The 20,835-nt window shown below is 39.3% G+C and overlaps 2 protein-coding genes across 2 annotated transcripts in view; one reads left to right on the top strand and one right to left on the bottom strand.

Annotated features, from left to right (window-relative positions):
• Positions 1 to 2,230, bottom strand: part of gnas (GNAS complex locus) — a 31,347-nt gene extending 29,117 nt beyond the window's left edge. The window contains exon 1 of the mRNA XM_044132115.1: positions 465 to 2,230. Coding sequence (XP_043988050.1) covers positions 465 to 603 — 139 coding nt within the window. The 5' untranslated portion in view covers positions 604 to 2,230. The remainder of the gene's footprint in view (positions 1 to 464) is intronic.
• Positions 2,109 to 20,835, top strand: part of si:dkey-11f4.7 (piezo-type mechanosensitive ion channel component 2) — a 39,548-nt gene continuing 20,821 nt past the window's right edge. Inside the window, exons 1-14 of the mRNA XM_044130119.1 lie at positions 2,109 to 2,271; positions 2,336 to 2,377; positions 6,598 to 6,693; positions 9,924 to 10,025; positions 12,492 to 12,705; positions 13,788 to 13,965; positions 14,177 to 14,275; positions 14,438 to 14,479; positions 15,509 to 15,641; positions 15,888 to 16,042; positions 17,150 to 17,416; positions 17,850 to 17,958; positions 18,133 to 18,254; positions 18,583 to 18,642. Of these exons, the coding sequence (XP_043986054.1) occupies positions 2,109 to 2,271; positions 2,336 to 2,377; positions 6,598 to 6,693; positions 9,924 to 10,025; positions 12,492 to 12,705; positions 13,788 to 13,965; positions 14,177 to 14,275; positions 14,438 to 14,479; positions 15,509 to 15,641; positions 15,888 to 16,042; positions 17,150 to 17,416; positions 17,850 to 17,958; positions 18,133 to 18,254; positions 18,583 to 18,642 (1,782 nt within the window). The remainder of the gene's footprint in view (positions 2,272 to 2,335; positions 2,378 to 6,597; positions 6,694 to 9,923; positions 10,026 to 12,491; positions 12,706 to 13,787; positions 13,966 to 14,176; positions 14,276 to 14,437; positions 14,480 to 15,508; positions 15,642 to 15,887; positions 16,043 to 17,149; positions 17,417 to 17,849; positions 17,959 to 18,132; positions 18,255 to 18,582; positions 18,643 to 20,835) is intronic.

Below are 20,835 nucleotides of genomic sequence, written 5' to 3'. Positions count from 1 at the left end.
GATGGATAGGCAAAAGGACAGAGAAGAATGGATGATAAAGAAACAGGAAAGTAGATAGATGGATGAATGAATGAATTACATGGGAGGACAGGTGACGACATGATGGATAAAAATTGGTGGATAAGAGGACTTGATGGAAAAACTGGTGTATCTATGTATGGATTCAACTTTTTAGTGCAGCGAGATATAAAATGTGAAGGGGTACAAATATGTTTTTTTCCCCCCACACTAATTTTCCTGGCAGGTACAACAAAGTAATATTGTGGCAAAAAGGCTTAAAAAGTTAAAGTTTACAGCTGAAGGCTGTGAAACCAAAGACGAATTTCTTCTTTGTGCACAGAATCTTTGCCAATAAAGTTGGTTCTGATTTGAAAAGGCAATGGATTAAATAATAAAGCAAATATCTATAGAGCTAATAAACAGGGATAGGAGGTAAAAAACCAAAAGGTGTCAACCAAACTCACCTAAAAGTAGTAGTCTGTGCGTTGCTCTGTAGATCTGTTTGTCCTTTTGGAGCTGCTTCTCAATCTTTTTGTTTGCTTCTCTTTGTGCCTTCTCCTCATTTCTCTGGTCTTCGGTCTTACTGTTGCCCAAACAACCCATCTTCCCGCAAGAAAAAAAAAAGAAAAAAATGGGGGTCTAGGGGAGGAGGAAGAGGAGTGGAAGAAGTAGAAGTGGAGGGAGGGAGAGTATGTAGAAACGAAAATAAATAAGTAAAAATTGTCTAGGTCCCTCGCTTGACCCTCGGATTTGGCAACAATGTAACACACATTTACACAGCTATAGTTTGGAAAACTGTCCGTAGTTTAATTCTGAATAGGTAATGTCTGCATAAAGCGTATTTTGCTGTCAGAAAAAGGGCAGGATACTGCTGCTGACGACACGGAGGCCGCCTTCTCAGTTAGCTTTCAATCCTCCTTTTTATTCCCCCTCCTTGCATTCACTTTAGTGTTTGTTTTTCTTCTTATTAACTCCCCTCCTCGACAAATTGGTAGGTAATTATAATCCACAGCGTCCGTTACGACATCAAAAAGCGAGATTTCACCTCGAAAGGAGGCAGCGAAAAGAGCCTAATTTGCATCTCCGAAAGCCGGGGTCTTGCGTCTCACTGCTGCCCGTGACAAGGAGCTGAACTCGGCGCGTCCGAAAGGCTCGGCCGGGCTGAGGCGCTGCTCGTCTCCGCGTCGTCTTTGACGAGAAACATGTCCAAAGGTGTAGACTTGCACTGTTTGTTTGTGGATTTTTCTCGCTCCCCGATGGCTGTCTTTGGTCGGGTACCCACCTAGGAGATCAGCAGGAAGGGAAATAATATGTATACCCAAACGAGCTACATGTATGATATTCTTCTTCCTCCCGTCGTCATCCGGCTCCTTCTCCGCATCAAATCGAGCTCCAAACTCGCTGCGGTTGTCTTTCCGTTGCCACCTCTAACTCCGAAACGAGACCCCCAATTTGTCCTCCTTATTTGTGATGGCTGTTCCTTGCTGTATTTTCTCCTCCAAAGGGCCTTCTCTCTCTCTCTCGCTGTCTCCCTCCCTCCCTCTCTTTTGTTGCAGAAATGTGTTATCAGTCCTTCACATCACCACCGAGCCTCTAAAACTGCGCACCGATATACTGTTTATTTTCTGAGATTCCAGATGAATCCCCCAATGAGAAAACCCCGATTTAAGAAAAAGAGTGGGTTAAAGAAAAGAAAGAGAAAACGTGACCAAGATCCGAGAATCCTTCGAAATGTATCCACGTTTCTTGCAGGTGAAAAAAAAAAAATAAAAAAAATCAACCCCCGCTGTCAGGCTTCAGTTTTTACACGGCCTCTAAATGTTTACACACCTACAGACTGTCACACAAAAAGATATTTACAAATCTTCACCCCCTTGAATCCGAGGAGGGTAAACACGCCACAGGCTTGACACTCTTACATGTGCATTTACATTCAGAAAAAATAGGACGCGGGGCTCTTGTAGCGGCACATTCCCACCGTGAAAGGCCGCTCCTCTCCGGGGGACGAGGTGGGGGTGCGCGCTGGACGAGGAAGGTGAAACACGGTCCCAAGAAGCGAGTCTTCGGGGGTTGTTATTATTATTTTCTCCCTTTCTCGTCCTCCGAGAATGGTAGGCTACACTGAAGAGGCAGACGGCGCTGAAGAGACGCGGGGTGGGGCCACACGGCGCTCATTGAACCCTGGGAAGGAAGGACCGAGAGAGGCGGAGAAGAGAGGCCGCTGCGCTTCGTCACATGGCCGGGGCGCGGAGCTGCGTCAGCGGCACGGCCGTGCGCAGAAAACGGCGCCCTCTTCGAAGAGAAAGGACCGTAACAGGGTGGGATCCCTGCTGACCAAGGGTCAGCGGCCTGAAGCGGATTTACATCCAAACAGCGGGTAATTAAATGCCGCGAGCTTACAGGAATAAACTGGGAATAAAGATGTGTTAAAGCTACTATGAGACTTTTCTGAAAAATTTATAATCATGATTATCATGTAGTTTGCCACCTACAGAACATGTCTTGGCCACTTTTTCTAGTTCTTTTATTGTCATTCCTTATGTAATCGACATAAAAAAAACCTAGCTTTCCCAAAACAGGCTCCCAGGAGCACATGCCTTTGATGACATCACATAAGGCATAGGAAGAGACTGACCACTCTTTCAGTGGTATTGCAGCTGCAGCTGGTATTAAAAAAATCATCATTCTGTTTTTCTTTTTGAATTGGGACAATGCGTGTTACTTCCCAGATATTAACAAAGTCTAAACAAACAATTTTAATAAATGTAAATAGATCTGAGACACAAAAGTTGAACAACTCCCTTTGCAAGGGGGGATCACTGGACCCAAACCTTACCCGTTTGTCTGACCGTGCAGACGATTTTACTGAAATGTCACTTCCTCCTTCCTCAAACCGCCACACCCCACTTTGCATCCTCTGCGATTTGAATGGGAATAAATACAAATACTGGGTGACTGGCATTGTAAAAGCACAATAAACAAACTGTACAACCTCAACCACCACGCCAGACAACCACAACCATATCAAATCACTGCTGATTGGGAAGTTTATATAGAAAAATCACTGACGTAAAAAGAACTAAAGTTTGTGAGCTTGTTATTATTGTTGTTTTTATTAATTTTTAAAAAAGTTGTGCCCTCTTTACATAATTTATTTCAGTTAAGTGGAGTTTATCCTTGTGTTAGGCCTTTGTTGTGTTTTTTTTTTTTGCCATTGATACACCAATTTGGACAGGTCCTGATTAATAAGTCTCACAGTGACTCCTATCACTGTATTCAACTGCACTGCCCCTTTAATTCTGTAAGCCCTTTCTGATGAACTCTCAGACAGACTAAGTTGTCCAATCATTGCTCCAGAGAGCATGGTTCCCATCATCAGGCAACAGATTGGACATTTGAACTCTGCCATCAAGACACACTTAAGGAATTTAGCTGTTTTTGACCAATTGATACATATTGAAAGGTCGCTCAAAGCAACTTATCTGAAATTGTTTAGCAATTCAAAAATATTCCTAGAAGAAGGCTGGTGGGAAAACATGAACCCCAGATGGATATTCGTGCTTAATTTTCTCTCGTCTAGACTGTTTTAATTAAATTTCACATGTATAAATGAAGGGGGCTGCACAGTGGAGCAGTTGGTAGAGCTGTTGCCTTGCAGCAAGAAGGTCCTGGGTTCGATTCCCGGCCGGGGATCTTTCTGCATGGAGTTTGCATGTTCTCCTTGTGTATGCGTGGGTTCTCTCCGGGTTCTCCGGCTTCCTCCCACAGTCCAAAAACATGACTGTCAGGTTAATTGGTTTCTCTAAAATTCTCCCTAGGTGTGAGTGTGTGTGTGAGTGTGTTGTTTGTCTTGTATGTCTTTGTGTTGCCCTGCGACAGACTGGCGACCTGTCCAGGGTGAACCCCGCCTCTCGCCCGGGACGCAGCTGGAGATTGGAACCAGCAACCCTCCCGACCCCATTTAGGGAAGAAGGGTGTAAAGAAAATGGATGGATGGATGGATGTATAAATGAAAAGAGCTCTTGGTTTCCTTCAGTTCAGTGAAAACTTTGCTGCAAGGCTCTTAACAAGAACAAAGAGCTCACATGAAAATCCTGGCTCAAACTGTCACGATGGTCAAGCTTCAAATTGTTGAAGCCACAGACTCCAACTCGAGCTCCTAAGTCTTCAAATTGAAATCTCTTCTTTTCTCCCAACAACTAGATTTTAAAAAAATTAAATAAAATAAAAAGTCAAGGGAATTTTTCTGCGCAGACCTGATGCACTTCCACTGGCAAACAAGCTTCCTCTGAGAATTTAGAGAGACCAATTAATCTAACAGTCATGTTAGGTTAATTGATCCTCGGTGGGATCTCAGCCGGAGTGCCTGGAGAGAACCCACACATGCACAGGGAGAACATGCAAACTCCATGCAGAAAGACCCTGGGCCGGGAATCGAACCCATGACCTTCTTGCTACAATGCAACAGCTCTAGCCACTGTGCAGCCCTCCGTTTTCAGAATAAAAACAGCAAAGATCAATGGTGCTCATGCTGTTAGGCCTATTGAACACTAGAGGGCAGCCTTTGTCTCACTCCAAGATGGAGGGTCACAGATAATTTCCATTTTTTTCCAAGTACACCTCAAAATCTTCTAAGCAAGTTTAATTCTTCATTTTAAGTTCAATGGAGAAATCTGATAGTGTTTTTTTTTTTTTTTTAAGAAAATAACTTCTAAAAGTAAAATTGCCTTAAGATGCAGTTTAAAGACTTAAATATAAAACCAAAAATATATTGATTGTTTTCCCAGGGAAAGTCACAGAGTACTCACTAAAAGTCTCGTTACATTGTTAAACTAACTAACAACAAAAAAAAGTATGGTAAAAATGCTTCAGTCAAATGTTTGGCACCAAACAGTTTACTAATAAAAAATCAACTCCAAATGTGATATATTTACTAGAAAAAAAACCATATATATTTTAATGCGACATGATCTTGTGATATGTATTTTATTCTTGACATAAAATTTATGTTATTGATTGTCTCAGCCTGCATACAGTGATTATTCCTCTGTAGTCACACCAGTGCATTAATGGCCTCACAGCCATGAATATTAGATACACTTCCCTTCAACCTATAGTGCAAATATGATGAGGCAGCGCGAGGGTCCATAAGAAAACAAATACAGCTGTTTGTCAATGTCTGTCTGGCCAGCAACATCGTTCTCAACAGAACTGAAACCAGGAACACCCGCTTTGTGGATACACATCATTTCTATAAAAGGCGCCCATGAAGGATGTTCAATAAGTACGCGGTTTTAAGTGCTTTTATTTAACCATGGAAGCAGACTTTTTCTGTCTGGTGAAAACAGAGGCTTTCCTCCTGTGTGAAATTATCTGCAATATGAGTATAAGAGATGCAGCACACAATATGAGAGAGGTGAGGGAGGGAGGGGAGGGTGTGACAGAGACACGGGCAAAGAGCAAAAGGGAGTCACCATCAGTACCAGCATCATAAAGTCAAGGTTTTCCACTCTGAGTCCTGCCTATTTCTGGGCTCCCGTTTTACCATTCCTGTTACTGTTTGAGGGCGTCTCACTTTTTAAAAGCGGTTTCAGAGGATGCTTTGACGGAGGTTCATTTTCTTCTTCGAAATGAGTGAGACGGTTGGATTTTTCCGTCCACCTTCCTGAAGCACTTATTTTCCGAGTGTTTTATGTCTGAAGGAATCTACCGGAATCAGCATGGCAGGGGAACTTGTGGTTGGGATACTTTATAACTTATTACTACCTCTGCTTCTGCTGATCGGTGAGTGTTTTTTTGTTGTTGTTGTTGTTTTGCTTAAATTACTGCATTTTTGGCTGTTTAAGGTTTTAACTTCCAACCTGAGATGCTAGTTAATGGTGTAAGCTCGATCATATAAAGATCTTTCTGAGGTGAGCTGGTGAGGAATTCAGATATGAGGCGTTGAGAAAACACAAAAAGAAAGATTGAAAGTTTGCAATTGAAAAGTCTTAACGGTTATAAAATGATGGCTCTGGAAAAGCAATAACTTTATACTACAGTCTAAGTGATTTTAGTTTATAGCTTCATCTTCAACTCTCTTTCTATGAACATCAGACTTTTTTGGGCTTCTTTTATTTCTTAAGGTGCTTTAAATTACTTTTATTTTACTTATTGTTTTATTGGAAATAACTTAGCTTTTATTATGGGTTTTGAAATGTAAATATTTGAGCCAGTTCAAAATGGTAGGGGTGTAATTGTTTCAGCTCTTTTTGAAGAGTATCAGCATTCCTCCAGCCAGAAACGACTCAGGATCACACACAGCATCCAGACTTTTATTACTCTTACTAAAATGTTTGGGTTAGTCTATTTTTGTGATTTACTCATTCTTTGGACATGTATTTGTTTTACATTTCTGCTTGTTATTTCTTGACTAAATTCCAGAGCTATTTGGTCAATTTCAGGTGTTTTTTTTAAATTTTTATTATTATTCTAAAAGGAGTTTCCACCCAAAACACCCTAATGGGTCTGTGTAGCTACTAGATAAAAGGCTGCTCCGATAGGCCTTGCTGGACCACTTCTATCCAACTCATCAGTTCTGTTTTCTTTTCTCCTCAGCTTCTTCTTTTCGCTATAATGGCCTCTCTGTGGTGTACTTTGTGTTTCTGCTCACCGTACCACTGCTGCCGAACCCGAACCTGGTCTCCCTAAAAGGTGAGAGAAGCTCCTCTGACTCAGGTTGTGTTTGAGATGTGGTGCATCTTTTCCCCAGTTTCAATTATTCATGTCTGAATTAGGAATTTCATCAAAACAAGTCTAATTCTTGCACAAACACCCATGGTCATTTTAATCAAGAGTGGCTTCAAATGTAGCATTTGGATTAAAATATGGGATTCCAAGCAGGTCCGATGTTTCATCTGATATATTCAATGACATAAAGCTGATTCAAAGTAGACTCAGTCCAGCTTCAGGTCTGTACACAGAGTTTTGAATAGTTTGAATCATTTTCTCCATTATTTATTCTCTGAAAGCGTCAGATGAGACCCTCTTACTGCCTTCACATCATTTAAAATGTTGCTTTTTAGTAATTTGGTTAAACATGGCTGGCGGCTTTCAACATGGGTGTGTCCAGAAGCTCATAAAATGAAAATATGTCCAAAATTATGTAATGGTGTAAACATGTCAATTTGTATGTAATGCTTCTACGTACAAAGTTATTATTTGAAGCTTTTGTGTTTTGTGTCCATTTGAGATAAGTTATTTTAAAGCGCTCACTTTTAATGGCCTTCGTTTTATGAGGTCTGTAGTGTTGAATCTTCCTTGTTAAATATCCATCTTTATACTTTGTGTAAGCGTTTACAGGCTGATGATTAAAAATTTGTAGTTTTATGGACACGTTTCCTTTATAAAGCTATAGGTTAGTCGTGATGCAGTCAATGAAAAATAGTACAAATAAGTAGTGTGACTTTTTTTTCTAAAACATCTTAAATTTGTGGTAAGCAATATGTGAATTCCTCTGACTGGACGTGTGCTGACTCAATCTGCCATCACACACTGATTTGGGAGAGCTCAGGTCATCTTCAAACAACTCTGACATCTGGAAAGTCCAGGAATAGACCATGTTTGCAGCTGCTGCACGACTGACATCTAACACTTTACCCCGTTCAGAAGAGATGGAGCAGCTGAACTGATACGGCCTTCAGGCTCGACAACATGGACGTACAGCACCAGAAATAACAATGAGATTGTAAGCCGTTAGTATCTGTCGGCATCTATTATCCTACTAGTGAGAACAGATTCAGTTTGAGTACTTTTAATTTAATAAAGTCAACTAAATGGCGTGCATTTAAATAGTTTATTAGGCTTGTGCTGCCAACTTAGCAGCTAAGATTATTTGAAGAAAACAAACTTTATTGGCAGCATCAGCTAAGTTATTAACACAGTTAATATTAACACAACCCACTGAGTTAGCATTATATGCCATGCATACAATTTACCATCTAACGTCTTATTTCATTTTGTGACAAAGTTTCAGAGATCAGACGGTTGTGGAGTTAAAAAAAATTTAAAAAATCGCTCTGTGAAAAATGACCTGGTAGACTGAGTCACAGTTGTTGGCCGAATATCTGATAAATTTTTTATTTTTTTAAATTTCTGTCCTAACAGGAGAAACCCAACACTTAGGTTAAAAGAATAAACTCTGCAGCATAAAAACCTCAATGCACAGTGAGCGTATGCATAAATACAACGATACAGCACAGTTACCGGTTTGAACTTTAACACTTGCTCCCTCATAACTGTGTTATAATAAACCTTAAACATGGACTTGTCTTCTGAAGCAGATTTAATAGGTCAGGTCATGCGTGTTCCTCGTATCGATCGCCGCAAACAGATGAATTAAAGCACCGTTGCCCCTCCCTCAAAGTACTTTGTAAAGGAGTGAGGGGGAAGTGGTAGGAGTGACCGAATCAATTATGCATAGCCTTGCAATTACAGCAAAGAATTAAAAGATGTGATGTCAGCGATCTTCTATCTCCACCGTCACTGAAAAAAACAAAAAACAAAAAAAAAAAACCCTGATTGCCTTTCAGCCCCACAGATCCCATATATTTTGCTCTCCATAATTCGATCCTGGACTAAGTGATGAAATGTGTGTTCATCCCGTGTGTGCACAATGTGTTTTATTTGCGGGCCCACCTATAATTCACGGAGCGTGCGTGGGTATCTGTGTAAGCAGAGAGGTTTAAGTGAAACAATGCTTTTAGTAAAAATGGTGAACATCAACAGCACATCTGCTGGCTCAGCTGCAGTTGAGCTGCGTCAGCTATTTGTCTTCTCTAACGTTTTGATCGCAAGAGTGAAACTCCAGAAAATCGATAAGGAATGGTTTCATTTATCTGGATTTTCAGCCAAAATCTATTGCACCACTACTTGTTTTTTGACATGTAATGTGGTCTTAAATGCAATTAATTCACAAGGTCATCTGGAATGTAAACGCAGTGATGGATGGTTCAACTATAAAGGTTTATTTTTAAATTTTATATTCGTATTTGATAGCTTAAAGCAAAAATCGACTTACCACAAATAACTGTGTATGATCGTAGACACTTTCTGAGAAATGTTTTAGTTAGTAAAAAAAAAAAAAGGCATTCAGTTTCATAATGAAACATACAGTAATCACAAGAATATTCACACCCCTCAAACCTTTTCAGTTTTGGTCACAACTAAAAGCTTTAATGTATTTTAGAGGGATGTAAGTCTAAACAAATCTAAAAAGAGTGGGATTATTAAGTCCCTTAATTAGTAATAATCATTTACCTGTGTGTAATATTTAAAACAGCTGAAACACTGACTTCCTTTAAATCTCAACTAAAAACCCACTTGTTTAGAGTTGTATTCAAAACGTAATCAATTGCAAATTTATTGACGGAATCTGACTATGTTGTGTTTTTATTGTTGATTCTATGTTGCATTGTGTTTTTGTGTTTGATTTGATGTAAAGCACTTTGAAATGCCTTGCTGTTGAAATGTGCTATACAAATAAAGTTTGATTGATTGATTGATTGATAAAGGGGCGGTTTTATGTATTTTCCAGGCACATAGTGCCATTTCATAGCACAATCATGTTACCATCAGTTGTTATATGCTGCTATGGTTATGACACCAACTTTGATCTTTTGTTTTTAATCTGCATTCAAATACTCTGCAGCATGTGGCAGAACACAGCACATCACCTTGAATACACCATCCTGACATTGAAGCACGGCGGTGGCAGCATCATGTTGTGGAGATGCTTTTGTATTACACTGAAGGTGGTCAAAGTTGATGTGAAGATGGACTGAACTAAACACAGAATAGCATAAGTAGAAAATATTAGGATATTTTGCAAAGCACTAAGATAAAATAAAACAAAACTTGTGTTCTTCTTCTTTTGCTCTCTTTAGGTAAAACGGGCCAGTTTATTCGGTTAATAATCTACGTTAGCGTAACCTTCCTGACCCTTCAATGCTTCATGCAGATCCCCTTCAGCTACTTCCCTCCACATGGTAAAAAATCTACTTGTTACTTGTCTTAGCACATTTTTAAAATGCCATATATCCTGGAAATGAAACTAAAACACAAGAACAGCAAAAATAGGCAAACACATGGATCCCATGCTGTTACTACTGACCTTTAGATGAAACAGTTTTCCTAAGTTGTGCTCTCTTCAACATTTCCTTTGTTTTTAACAGTTGCTGGGATCTGGGAAGATGTCCTTTACCACTTAGGAATTGTGAGGTATGAAGTGCTTGACACTTGTAATTTCAAAGCGGTTGTGTCTTTTATTTTGTATCGTTTACTCTCGTGAACTTCATGTTTTTCTATGTTACATTAAAGGTAAAGTAGCCGAACACGAATGGGTATATTTATTAGAGCAGCAAATCTGACAACAAAATGACAAACTAAATGTTTCCCACAAAAAAGTCTCAGATTCTCTTCCTTCTTTTCCTCACATTTTTGTCTGCAGCTGTGTTGCTGCAGACTAAAATGTGATCTGCTGCATGTGATCTGTTTTCGAATGTGGAAATATTCAAGTTTAAACTCTTATGAATTTTAATTGTAGATTATTTTGTTCTTTGGTTAAGCTAACTGGAGGACTTGCTGTGGTCCATTTTCCGTTATGTCTTGCCCAATGACACAAAAATCGAAACGAACTGAAGGGGGATTTGAACCAGCAACCCACTGGTTATAAGATGAACTCCTACCAACATTACCACCTTCACCCTCACAATATGATGTTTGGATTGGGGAGGCGCGAATAAAAATCAGAAGAATTGCATAATGGACTGATGAAGCCAGAATGCCTCTGCTTTTGCTATTTTAAAACAAACAAAAAAACAAGTAAAAAACAAACCCCACACAAAATAATTAGACTAATTAATTGCCAGGTATGTTTAAAATGCCTCAGCTGTCCATCAGTCTTGACGTTACACGTGAAACTCTGTAATGGTTTACGATGATTTTCTGATAACCATGATAAACCCACATACGTTCAAGCTTCTCCATGTGCTGCATCACTGGACTTTATGTGAAAATTGTCATTCTAGCAAAGGGAGGATAAAAAAGGTCATAAAGGTCACAGATACCGAAACAAAAAAATTTAACGGATCATTCCGGTTTTTAATGGTACTCATATCTCCAAGGAGTGCTTATTGCGTACAATGCACTTAATGCTTACATCAGCTTGTCTTGCTGCACTACAGCTTTTATTTTATATTGACCTTTATTTAATCTGGATATAAAGGCTCTGGAGATTTAGAGTGTCCCAGTGAAAACAGACAGCAGCTCAATACAGCAATTGTCACAACACACACACACACACACACACACACACACACACACACACACACACACACACACACACACACACACACACACACACACACACACACACACACACACACACACACTATACCCAGGACACGTAAGCAAGAGCAGCATAAAAGATCAACAGAAAGACAGAAAATCAGAAGCTTTGCAAACTACAAGTCATTCCTCGCTCGTGTGTTAGTGCTGTTTACACACCAGAGGAAAAAAAGAGGGTGCTTCTTCACCACACTAGTTAAGCGAGTCATAACATTTTATTTTTGTATGAACCTGGATGGATAAATTTTCAGAATGGACTTTACCATAAATCTAAACTCATTTTATTTTCCAAAACCTCGCAGTCTTGCCCATACACTTACAGTCCGTTGCGGTGAGATAGCTTCATTAGTCAGCTGTGTTTTTGCTGTGATTTATTTATATTATTTTTCAGATTCAGTTCGGTTGACACAGCAAACATCGTGCGACTCTTGGCTCCAGATATCGGCCTCTGCCTCTCTATCCTGTTCCTTCTTTTCCCATTCATTTGCATCTGATTGGAGGTACTTTTGTGTTAGTCCTTCAAGTTGCAGCACTGCAGGTTCGTCAGGCTTTTTCCAACACTTAAAACCATTTATTGCTCATATATGCAGTTGATCAGTTGATTAATATAACACACACCATTTCAATTGTGGAGAGATTAAAAAGTTAAAAATAAATTCACATGTGATATTTTTTTAAACTATTAATTTGATAGTATTAATTCTCACTTCAGCCAAACCACAAATTAATTTTTATTAATATTTACTGAATATTCTTCTTAACAAAAGAATATGATTTAAATATTTTATTACAACAAGAGGTATGAGAAAATGAATAATGAGTCAAGATTAAATTTGAGTCATTGCTGGATCGGCCCTCCAACATATTTCAGATTTTTCATGCGGCCCCCTGAAGAAATTAATTGCCCACCCCTGTAATAGATTATAAGAATGAAATTTCATTATTTTCTAGTTTTTTTAGGGATTTTTTTTGGCTCTAGTGGTCTTTATTTGGTACCGGGTTGTGAGAGAGAGAAGACTTGCACCAAAGGTCAACGGCCCCTGATTGGGGGTTTTGTATAATTCCCCTCTTTTCTTTTTTCCCAATCTGTGTCCATGTGTCTACAGGCATCGTACTGCCTTCCCTCACCTCAGGAGTGTACTTTGGGGTGTTTTTAGGACTGGTATGGTGGTGGATATTCAGTCGCTCCATTAGCATGCTGCTTTTCAGCTCCCTGTGTGTGATGATGGCCATCTTCAGCGGAGGACACCTGCTGGCTCTGTACCTCTACCAGCTGCCCCTGTCCCAGCAGCTCATCCCACCAGATGATGTTTACGCGAGGTAAACGTGATTAAAAAAGATCACACAAATGTGAGTTTGAGGATAAAATCAGGGGGAAAGTGTTTCTTTTTTGTATGTCGAGGTGCATTTGTCATTCAACCTTGTCTTAAGTAACTGAGCATAGGGGAAAAAACCCACTTTAGAAAGATAAAATAATTACTTTGATTGATTTCATACACTGAAAAATAAACAACAGGTGATCCAACTTTTAAAGCAATTAGTTAATTTATTACAAGTACTCAAATGAAGTTTATCCACACAAATATATTGAATTTATTAAGTTGTCATGTTAAACAAACATAAATAATGTAATTCTGACAAATGCATTTCAATTACATGTGACAAACTGCTTTAAGATGGAACTCCGTTCTCTCAGATGGTACTTGCTCTCACCAGGTCAGAAAATAAAATAACAATCAGATTCAACGTTTTCTCTTATGCCAATGTTATTAAACAATGTCTTATTGCTTTTACTGGAATTTAACTTGTCATCAGCAGGCATTAAGAACTAAAAATAGCCTTCTCAAAATTTATTGGCACCCCTGGTAGATAAGTTTAAAAATATGCAAAATAAATTCACCTTTTAGGACAGCAGGAATAATCGCACACCAAAATATATAGAAAGATCTGAGCTTTAATTTGCAGAGATCAAGAAATGACTGCTTTCTACAAGCAAAGAGAGCTTTGAGGGTCTGTGAAAGGGAAACAGGCCCACAGCATCACACAAAACCTTTTTTATATATTTGTATATTTTTCTGCATTGAGACTTAAATCCCCCTTGCCCTCCATAACAATATGGTGCAAAATCTGCAGCTGTTTTACCTCATTTTAAAATCTGATTTAGAAAAATCTTTATCCACGATTTAGAATTTAAACAGAGGATGAAACTTTTAACTCTGTTTGTTTTGGATTAATCCACACTTCTTTCAAATTGCTTTAAGTCCCCCTCTTTCATAAATATTCACTTTGCCTAATTTCCCCCCATCTTTTGTCAATTCAACTGAACAAGTCACAAGATTTCCCCTCATTCTGTAACCTGGTTTCCTTTTCCTCCATCCTGTCGTTCTTCCGTCTCCATCCAGGTTGTTTGGTATGACGGGAGTTATCCGAACCAACAGTTCAATGCCCCACAGTCTTGGTCTGCATCCACACGTCTGCTGGCCTGACTTTGTCAACCCCTTCGTCCTTCTGCTGCTCTACTACACGCTGGTGGCTCTGATGCACAAATGGGTCCAGATCACAGAGGAGGACTGTGACGATGTGAGGGACAGCTGTGGTTAAGTTCCAGGTTTATGCATGCATGAGTTGCTGCTTTCCCAGCCTCTTTCCTCTGTCGTTCAATTTCATGTTTGCTGGTTATCAATATTACATATTGAGTATTGATTTTTTTTTTTTACCACTGCTGGATCATAAACAATATTTACATCACATCAGTAGTTTATTAGTGTTTAATAGCTTCTTTCCATGTCAGGATACTGCTGATGTTGACAAATCTGACAGCCCATTAGAAAGCCCTGAAGTTCCTCCGAGCTTTTCCAGAGTCATCTACATCACAGGAGACAGGCAAGAGGTGACATGTAAACATCACTATTTGCCTTTTAAGTAATGCTGTGTTGTAAAATAAAAAAGTTTCAGCCTGTAATGGTAGTTGTTCTTTATGAAAATGTATGACAAACAGAATTATGCTCATATGGCCAATGTCACTCCAATAACTCACAAATGTCTCTCTTAGCTCTTGAGCAGCACAGATGAAGAAACCTATCTGCCTGACGAGGTAAACAGTTCTGTTGTGGGTTTACTATATAGGCTTCATTGCCAAAAGTATGTGAAGGTTTGCCTTCACACACACATGATACATACTGGTATGTTATTCTTTACTCTGATACAGTGTTAGCTCAGTTTTTGCAACTAAAACAGCAGCTTCAACTCTATTGTTAATGTATTCCACAAGGTTTAGGAGCATTTGTGAGGTCAGACACTGATGCTGGACAACACAGCCTGCCTCGTAGGCTCAGGCCTCATTCAGCCCCAAGGTGTTCATCGGGTTGACGTCAGGGCAGTGCCGTCTCATGTTCATTTCATCCAGGACCATAAAATTGCCCAAATTGTCTTTGTATCCTGCAGCATTAAGAGTTTCATTCACTAGAGCTAACGGGTCAAGCCCTGATAAACAACCTCACACTGTCAGGCTCCCACCATTAGCCTGAATGTTTAACACAATGCAGTCAGGCAAGTGTCATTCTCCTGACAGCCACAAAATCCATACTCCTGTATCAGAGTGCCTGACATAGGAATGTGATTTATCACCCCAAAGAACCAGTTTCCATTTGTTTAATATTGCGGCAGAATGCCTTAGACCAGTGGATCTGATGCTTTGTGTTACACATCGAGATGTAATGTTTAGATGCAGCTGCTTTTAAATGAAGACCCATTTCAGGAAGCTCTCCTGCAAAAAGTGGTGGTGTTTGTTTTTATAGAGCACACAGTATCCTCTGTGATTTCAGAGCCCAAGTGACTGTTCTTCCCAAGTTTGTTTAAGTTGTTTTTAAGTATAAAATAATACTGACTGTGTAACGTTCAGTGGCAAGAAAATGTTCATATATAGAAACGTTGTAAAGGTGGAATCCTGTTGCTGTCCCAATGGAAGAGACTGGTTCACCTGAACTCTTGTCAATTGGAGAGATTTCAATATGTCTACCAGTAAGCTGTACTGATAGGTAATTTGATTGCACTGCTCAGTTGTTTAAAAAGTCTACAAATGTTTTAATTAATCTCATAGGAGAATCTCTTTTTGTTCTTCCAGTCAATGGTTTTGATGACTAAAGGTTCCTGGCAGAACGTCCACAGCAACAATCTTGGGTGTCTGGTGGAGGAAGCCGGATACGTAAACTGTTACTCTCCGTCTCTTCACGAAGACAGCGACTCTCCTCTGCCTGGTAATCCCAGATCAAGAAATACACTGTCTCAGGAAGAAGGGATGCGTTCAGGACTGTGCAAAGAAACATTTTCTGATAAATGTTTTATTTTTTTAAGCCTCTTAACTCTAGCCTACTCTTCATTCAGTCATGAAAAGACCCCCAACCTTAAGAGACGAAACAAGATGTGCAAACATAACGCCTGAAAATCCATCCAATTTAAATTTTTAAGTTTTATTGCTTTTATTGCTTTTTCTTCCACATTAGAGGCAGAAAATGACGAAGGGATGGCGGACAAGAGTGAGGAAGTCTCCAGGAGTCTGACAGAGACCTCGCCTGCTCCTTCAGGCCCCAGTGGCCTCGTTGTCTTCGGGCATCTGCTGCAGAAACACAGCTACGTTAGCGCCCTCGTCATCATGATGGTAAAGCAGAGCCAACAAGTGACACTTTGCACATCTGTGGCCGTGATACACAGCTACTGTTTCTCAACAGTAGAGGAAACGTATCTGCAGCCATAGTAAGACAACCTGCAGTTGTTACAGAGCTGTAATTGTTTTAGTGGTCCCACAGTGGGACTCAAACAGATCAGTGGGAATGGAACTGGAAAGCCACTGGGAGAAATTGTGAATTAATTGCGTGAGCACTTTGCATTAGACTGCTCAGTCCGTAATGAGTAAGCAAACTAGTCCACTACCAGAGCTGCAGAGAATGGCATTGGACAAAATTAATGCAAATAAAATTGTGTTTAGGTAAGAACTAATAATTAATCACTCTTGTACTCTTCGTCTTTGAATTTCATTGCTGTTAACGAACCATAATGTAGCAAAGAAAAACTACAAAAGTCTGAGCAAATTAGGTTTGGTTCAAAATCAATGAAGGACATAAAAAAAAAACAACTTTTAAAGAGTAAAAAAAAAAAAAGTCACATTTTGTCCTGTTGATGAATTGCTAAGTCTTAACTAATAAGCTAGGCTACATGATTTGGGTCATTTAATTTCCACATTAAGAAATTATTGTTTTTCACAAAATCCCACATTCACCAATATTTTCTACCTGTAAGACATTCCAATGGAAACAGTATGACAGACGATGTTTTATAATCCTTTACTTTTCCAGCTGATCAGAGTGTCTAGAGATGTCCAGGTAGTTATCTATGATTTCCAGTTTTCTCATGGTTTAAATATCACTCTGTTTTAGACACTCTTCAATTTTAATCAGGCAGATGTGTGTTGATCTCCATAAGTTAGGAAATGACTGTAAGAAAATAGCTGCTTTCCATGACTTGTCCATAAGTTATGGTGTGTTTAATTTGTGTCTGGAGTCCGGGCATGTTCTCAATGTAACTAAGAAAACCAGTGGGATTTGCTAATTGTCTCAGATCTGATCAATAATAGGGTATTTCTCTCTCTTTTTAATGTGTTCAAGCGATAAAGGAACATGCTCACTGTTAGAAGTTGCTGAGGTAAATCTGAGGGGGAAAAAAATCTGCTGTAAAACTTTTCAAACAACCTGATTCCTTTACCATTTAGGTGTGGAGTATAACTTACAACAACTGGCTGACCTTCGCCCTGCTGGTGTGGTCCTGCTTCATCTGGATGATGCGAGATCGCCGGCGGTACGCCATGATGTCCGCCCCTTTCCTTGCCGCCTACGGCACTGTCCTGGTGGTGCTGGGCTTCCTGAGCGGGCTGCGTTTGAGCCGAGCCGAGCTGTATCCAGGGCTGCCCCCAGCAGTGATAGTGGACTTTGACCTGAGCAGCTACCATCCTGCACCTGGTGTCCACCTGGGAGCCAAGGTGAGTCATGACTCATGAGATCCATCAGCCTAAAATGGAAAAACGATGACAAACATCTATTCTTTATGTTGAAGTTTTGCAGAAATGACAAGATTTCCTTCAGTATTAGATGAATTTACTCTACGTTACGGAACCCAACACTTTTGCTAATATATTTGTAGTAAACCTGAAATACAAAAACAAAAATGTGCAACAATGTGTCTAAAGTTTTGGCAACATCCTAATGTGAAATTGGATGTTTTAAACTCCCTTAATCCAGCATAAACCTTTCTCTTAATGGAACATTGTTCTAAATACTCTTGTAAAATTAAAAGTATTAGGAGGTTGGTTCTGACTTCACAGCTTTTCTGCCGCGGATGCCTGAAAAATATCTGAACCCGGACAATAAATCCTGGAGTTTCTGCTCATGATTCGCTGCCTTCTTCTTCTGCAGGTCTTCTACACCTTCAGCTTCTGGGTGATGTTTCGCCAGCAGCTGAAGGAAAGAAAGGAGGAACAGATCATGAAGAAGGAATCTCTTGAAGACATTACAGCCGTCCCACGTAAATGTGTTAAATTGCTTCTCTCAGTGTCTTTTTTGGACAGAAATGAGACATATAAAAAAGTTCACCCTCACATCATTCTGTTTAGTTTGTTGTAGTTCTCGCAAATATTTATCCTTTTTCTTTCCTTTTCCCCTTTTGTCTTTTACTTCTTTTTGATTTCCTCCATCGGAGCGGAGGAAAGCCCGCCGTCACCTCTGGTAGGGATGCTGATCTCAGGGGTCAAAGGGCTTCTCATCAAATACTGGATCCTGTTTTGCTGCTCCATGTTCTTCATAGTAAGCTTCTCTGGAAAGGTGAGTAATTAATTCATTATGCAAATGATTTGTTGATCCTATTTTTTTCCCTACTATTGATACATTTCATTTTGCCATTATGTTGACAACAAAGTGTCTAAATAATTCTCTGAAGGAAAATGTAGACATGCTGTATTTCTTTCAATGTTGTGCTCTATAATCTATAAACAAATTAATAGATGTTTCAGAGTAGCAGATGAATGCCCTATATACAGTACAGACCAAAAGTTTGGACACACCTTTTCATTGAATTCAATTAGAAAGTGTGTCCAAACGTTTGGTCTGTATAAATATCCAGTTAAACTTAGATTATTTTTCGCTTGATCAGGTGGTTGTGTACAAAATCCTCTACATCGTCCTCTTCCTCCTGTGTGTGGTTCTATACCAGGTTAGTATATTTTATTATTTGGTGAATCATTATCATTATTATTTAATTCAGTATATTAATGTCATTGTTTAATTTAGCAGCCTGTTCTAATTTATAAGATACTGTACTGTAAAAATACATGGAAATGATTTTGAACAGCATCCTATTGTTGGCCTGAAGTGCTTTGCATTTAAATATGGCGTTGTTGAAGTGGTTGAATGAAAAGTATTTGCCTAATGATTACACATGTTGATTTATAACATGGCAGTGTAACTGAATAGAAATTGAAACTGAGTATTTGTTGTTTATTTTGCAAACGTATGCAACAGTAGTTTGGTGGCACCCCTAAACGGACAAATAATCCTTGCGTTGCAGTCATGGTTCATACCAAATGTTTAACCTTACCCGCTTTCAAGTGTTTCATCAGACATTAAACGTGTTCAGAAGGAACTTCCATGTGTGTTAACATATTGACCAGCAGGTTAAGTGGATGTATTGGAGGGATATGTCATGATATGTCACATCCTGTCACATTTTTGGAGTTTTTTACCTGTCAGATTAAATTAATTGGTACAGAATGACCCTGCGTCCTCAAGTGAAGGGATCTTCATCAGCGGAGACAAAATGTTTGCGTTGTGCTGCATTAAATTACATATTTCGATATGGTCATTGCTGTGCTGTTTGAGTAGGACTTGTATTAAAATATAAATGCTGTAGCACTGGTTCACTTGCTGCATTTATTGTGTGTGGGCCGCTGTGGCAGTCTTACTGCTGCAGATCAAATTATAGTGAGCCCAGTGTGATCTCCTATCAGGTTTATGTTCAAGTCAGGAAATTTTTGAAAACTAGTGTGGAGAAGGCGGCCTTAGAACCAGAACCAGCTTGAGCAGTTTCTTTGGGAAGACTGGGCCAAAGTACCTGTTGGTAGATCCAAATGTCTGATTGTAAAGTAGAGCAATCAATTGTTGGCAGTGGTTTCTGGAAAAGTTGCTGCCTCAAATTGGGTTGCATTTTTCTTTTCTTCTTTTTTTCTTGGCAATGTCACTTTTATTTGTTTATCTATATAAAATATCTCTATAAAATATTCAGCTGAATCAGTAATTAAATGGCAAATCAAAGTCTGCTTGATATGGAATAAACAGCAAAGAACTTAATTAAACTATGTCTGCGTATAAGTGATGTACAACATTTTTGTTTTGTTTTAAAGCTATCTAATTTTCTATTGTGTTTAAAAGGAAGTGTGGGAAAACCTGCTCATTGTACAGCTCCTGAGTTAAATAGACTACTACATCTGGTCAGATTTATTGAATCCACACAAAATGGTTTAGATAAAAGATGGACATGCTGCATCAAGGGAAATGTTAACCTATAGAGGCCAATAAAGTCAAAGTCATGGTGCTTTTAGTTTTAAACTTAAACAGACATTTGAGCTGACATCAGTGAATCATCTAGTTTTTTTTGTTTTTTCAGGGGTTCTGCTTGAACCCCTGAGGACACACACACACACACACACACACACACACACACACACACCCACACACACACACATACAGCCTCTGAACCAATCTTCTCTGCCATTTTTCAGCTAAAAGTATCGATTATGACTGTCAGGCTCGTACGCAACCATGTTTTTATTTTTTATTTTTTTGCCATAGTTTTACTCGTTTTCCTTCCCGCTATTATATTTCTGCTGACCTTTTAGAGAGACAGCGGAAGGCATTACTGGAAGGCCTTAATGGCTGTGGAGATTACATGAGACAATGTTATTTCTCCATTTGAACAACATCAGCAACAACCTGGTGTTTTACATACTCACACAGAGGGGGAAGGACCGGCAGAGCAATCAGTTACGATGTTCTCGTGTGTTTCCTCACAGGAAGCCCTTGAGCTCTGCACTTATATGCACTTACGGTGCTTTCAAAATAACAATCACCCCTTGAACTATTTTCACACTTTTGCGACATTATGGCCACAAACTTTAATGTGTTTTATTGGTATTTTTATGGACCTACACAAAGTAAAGGAGGAGGAAAGTAATACACTGTTTTTATTTTCACGTCTGCCCCTTGTACAAAATAACTTGCACGTGTGAACGAGTTATTGAGAGCCTTGGTATTGAGAGCCTCCACTTAAGGAAATTGCAGCTGCAAACTCTGCATGCCACACATTTGAGGTTTCTATTTGCAAAAAAAAAATTAAACAACAAACCCCCCC

Source organism: Gambusia affinis, linkage group LG01 (genome assembly GCF_019740435.1).
Source record: "Gambusia affinis linkage group LG01, SWU_Gaff_1.0, whole genome shotgun sequence".
NCBI classification, from domain to species: domain Eukaryota; kingdom Metazoa; phylum Chordata; class Actinopteri; order Cyprinodontiformes; family Poeciliidae; genus Gambusia; species Gambusia affinis.
The sequence above is the reverse complement of the archived record's forward strand: the minus strand, read 5'-3'. Positions and strand labels throughout refer to the sequence as shown.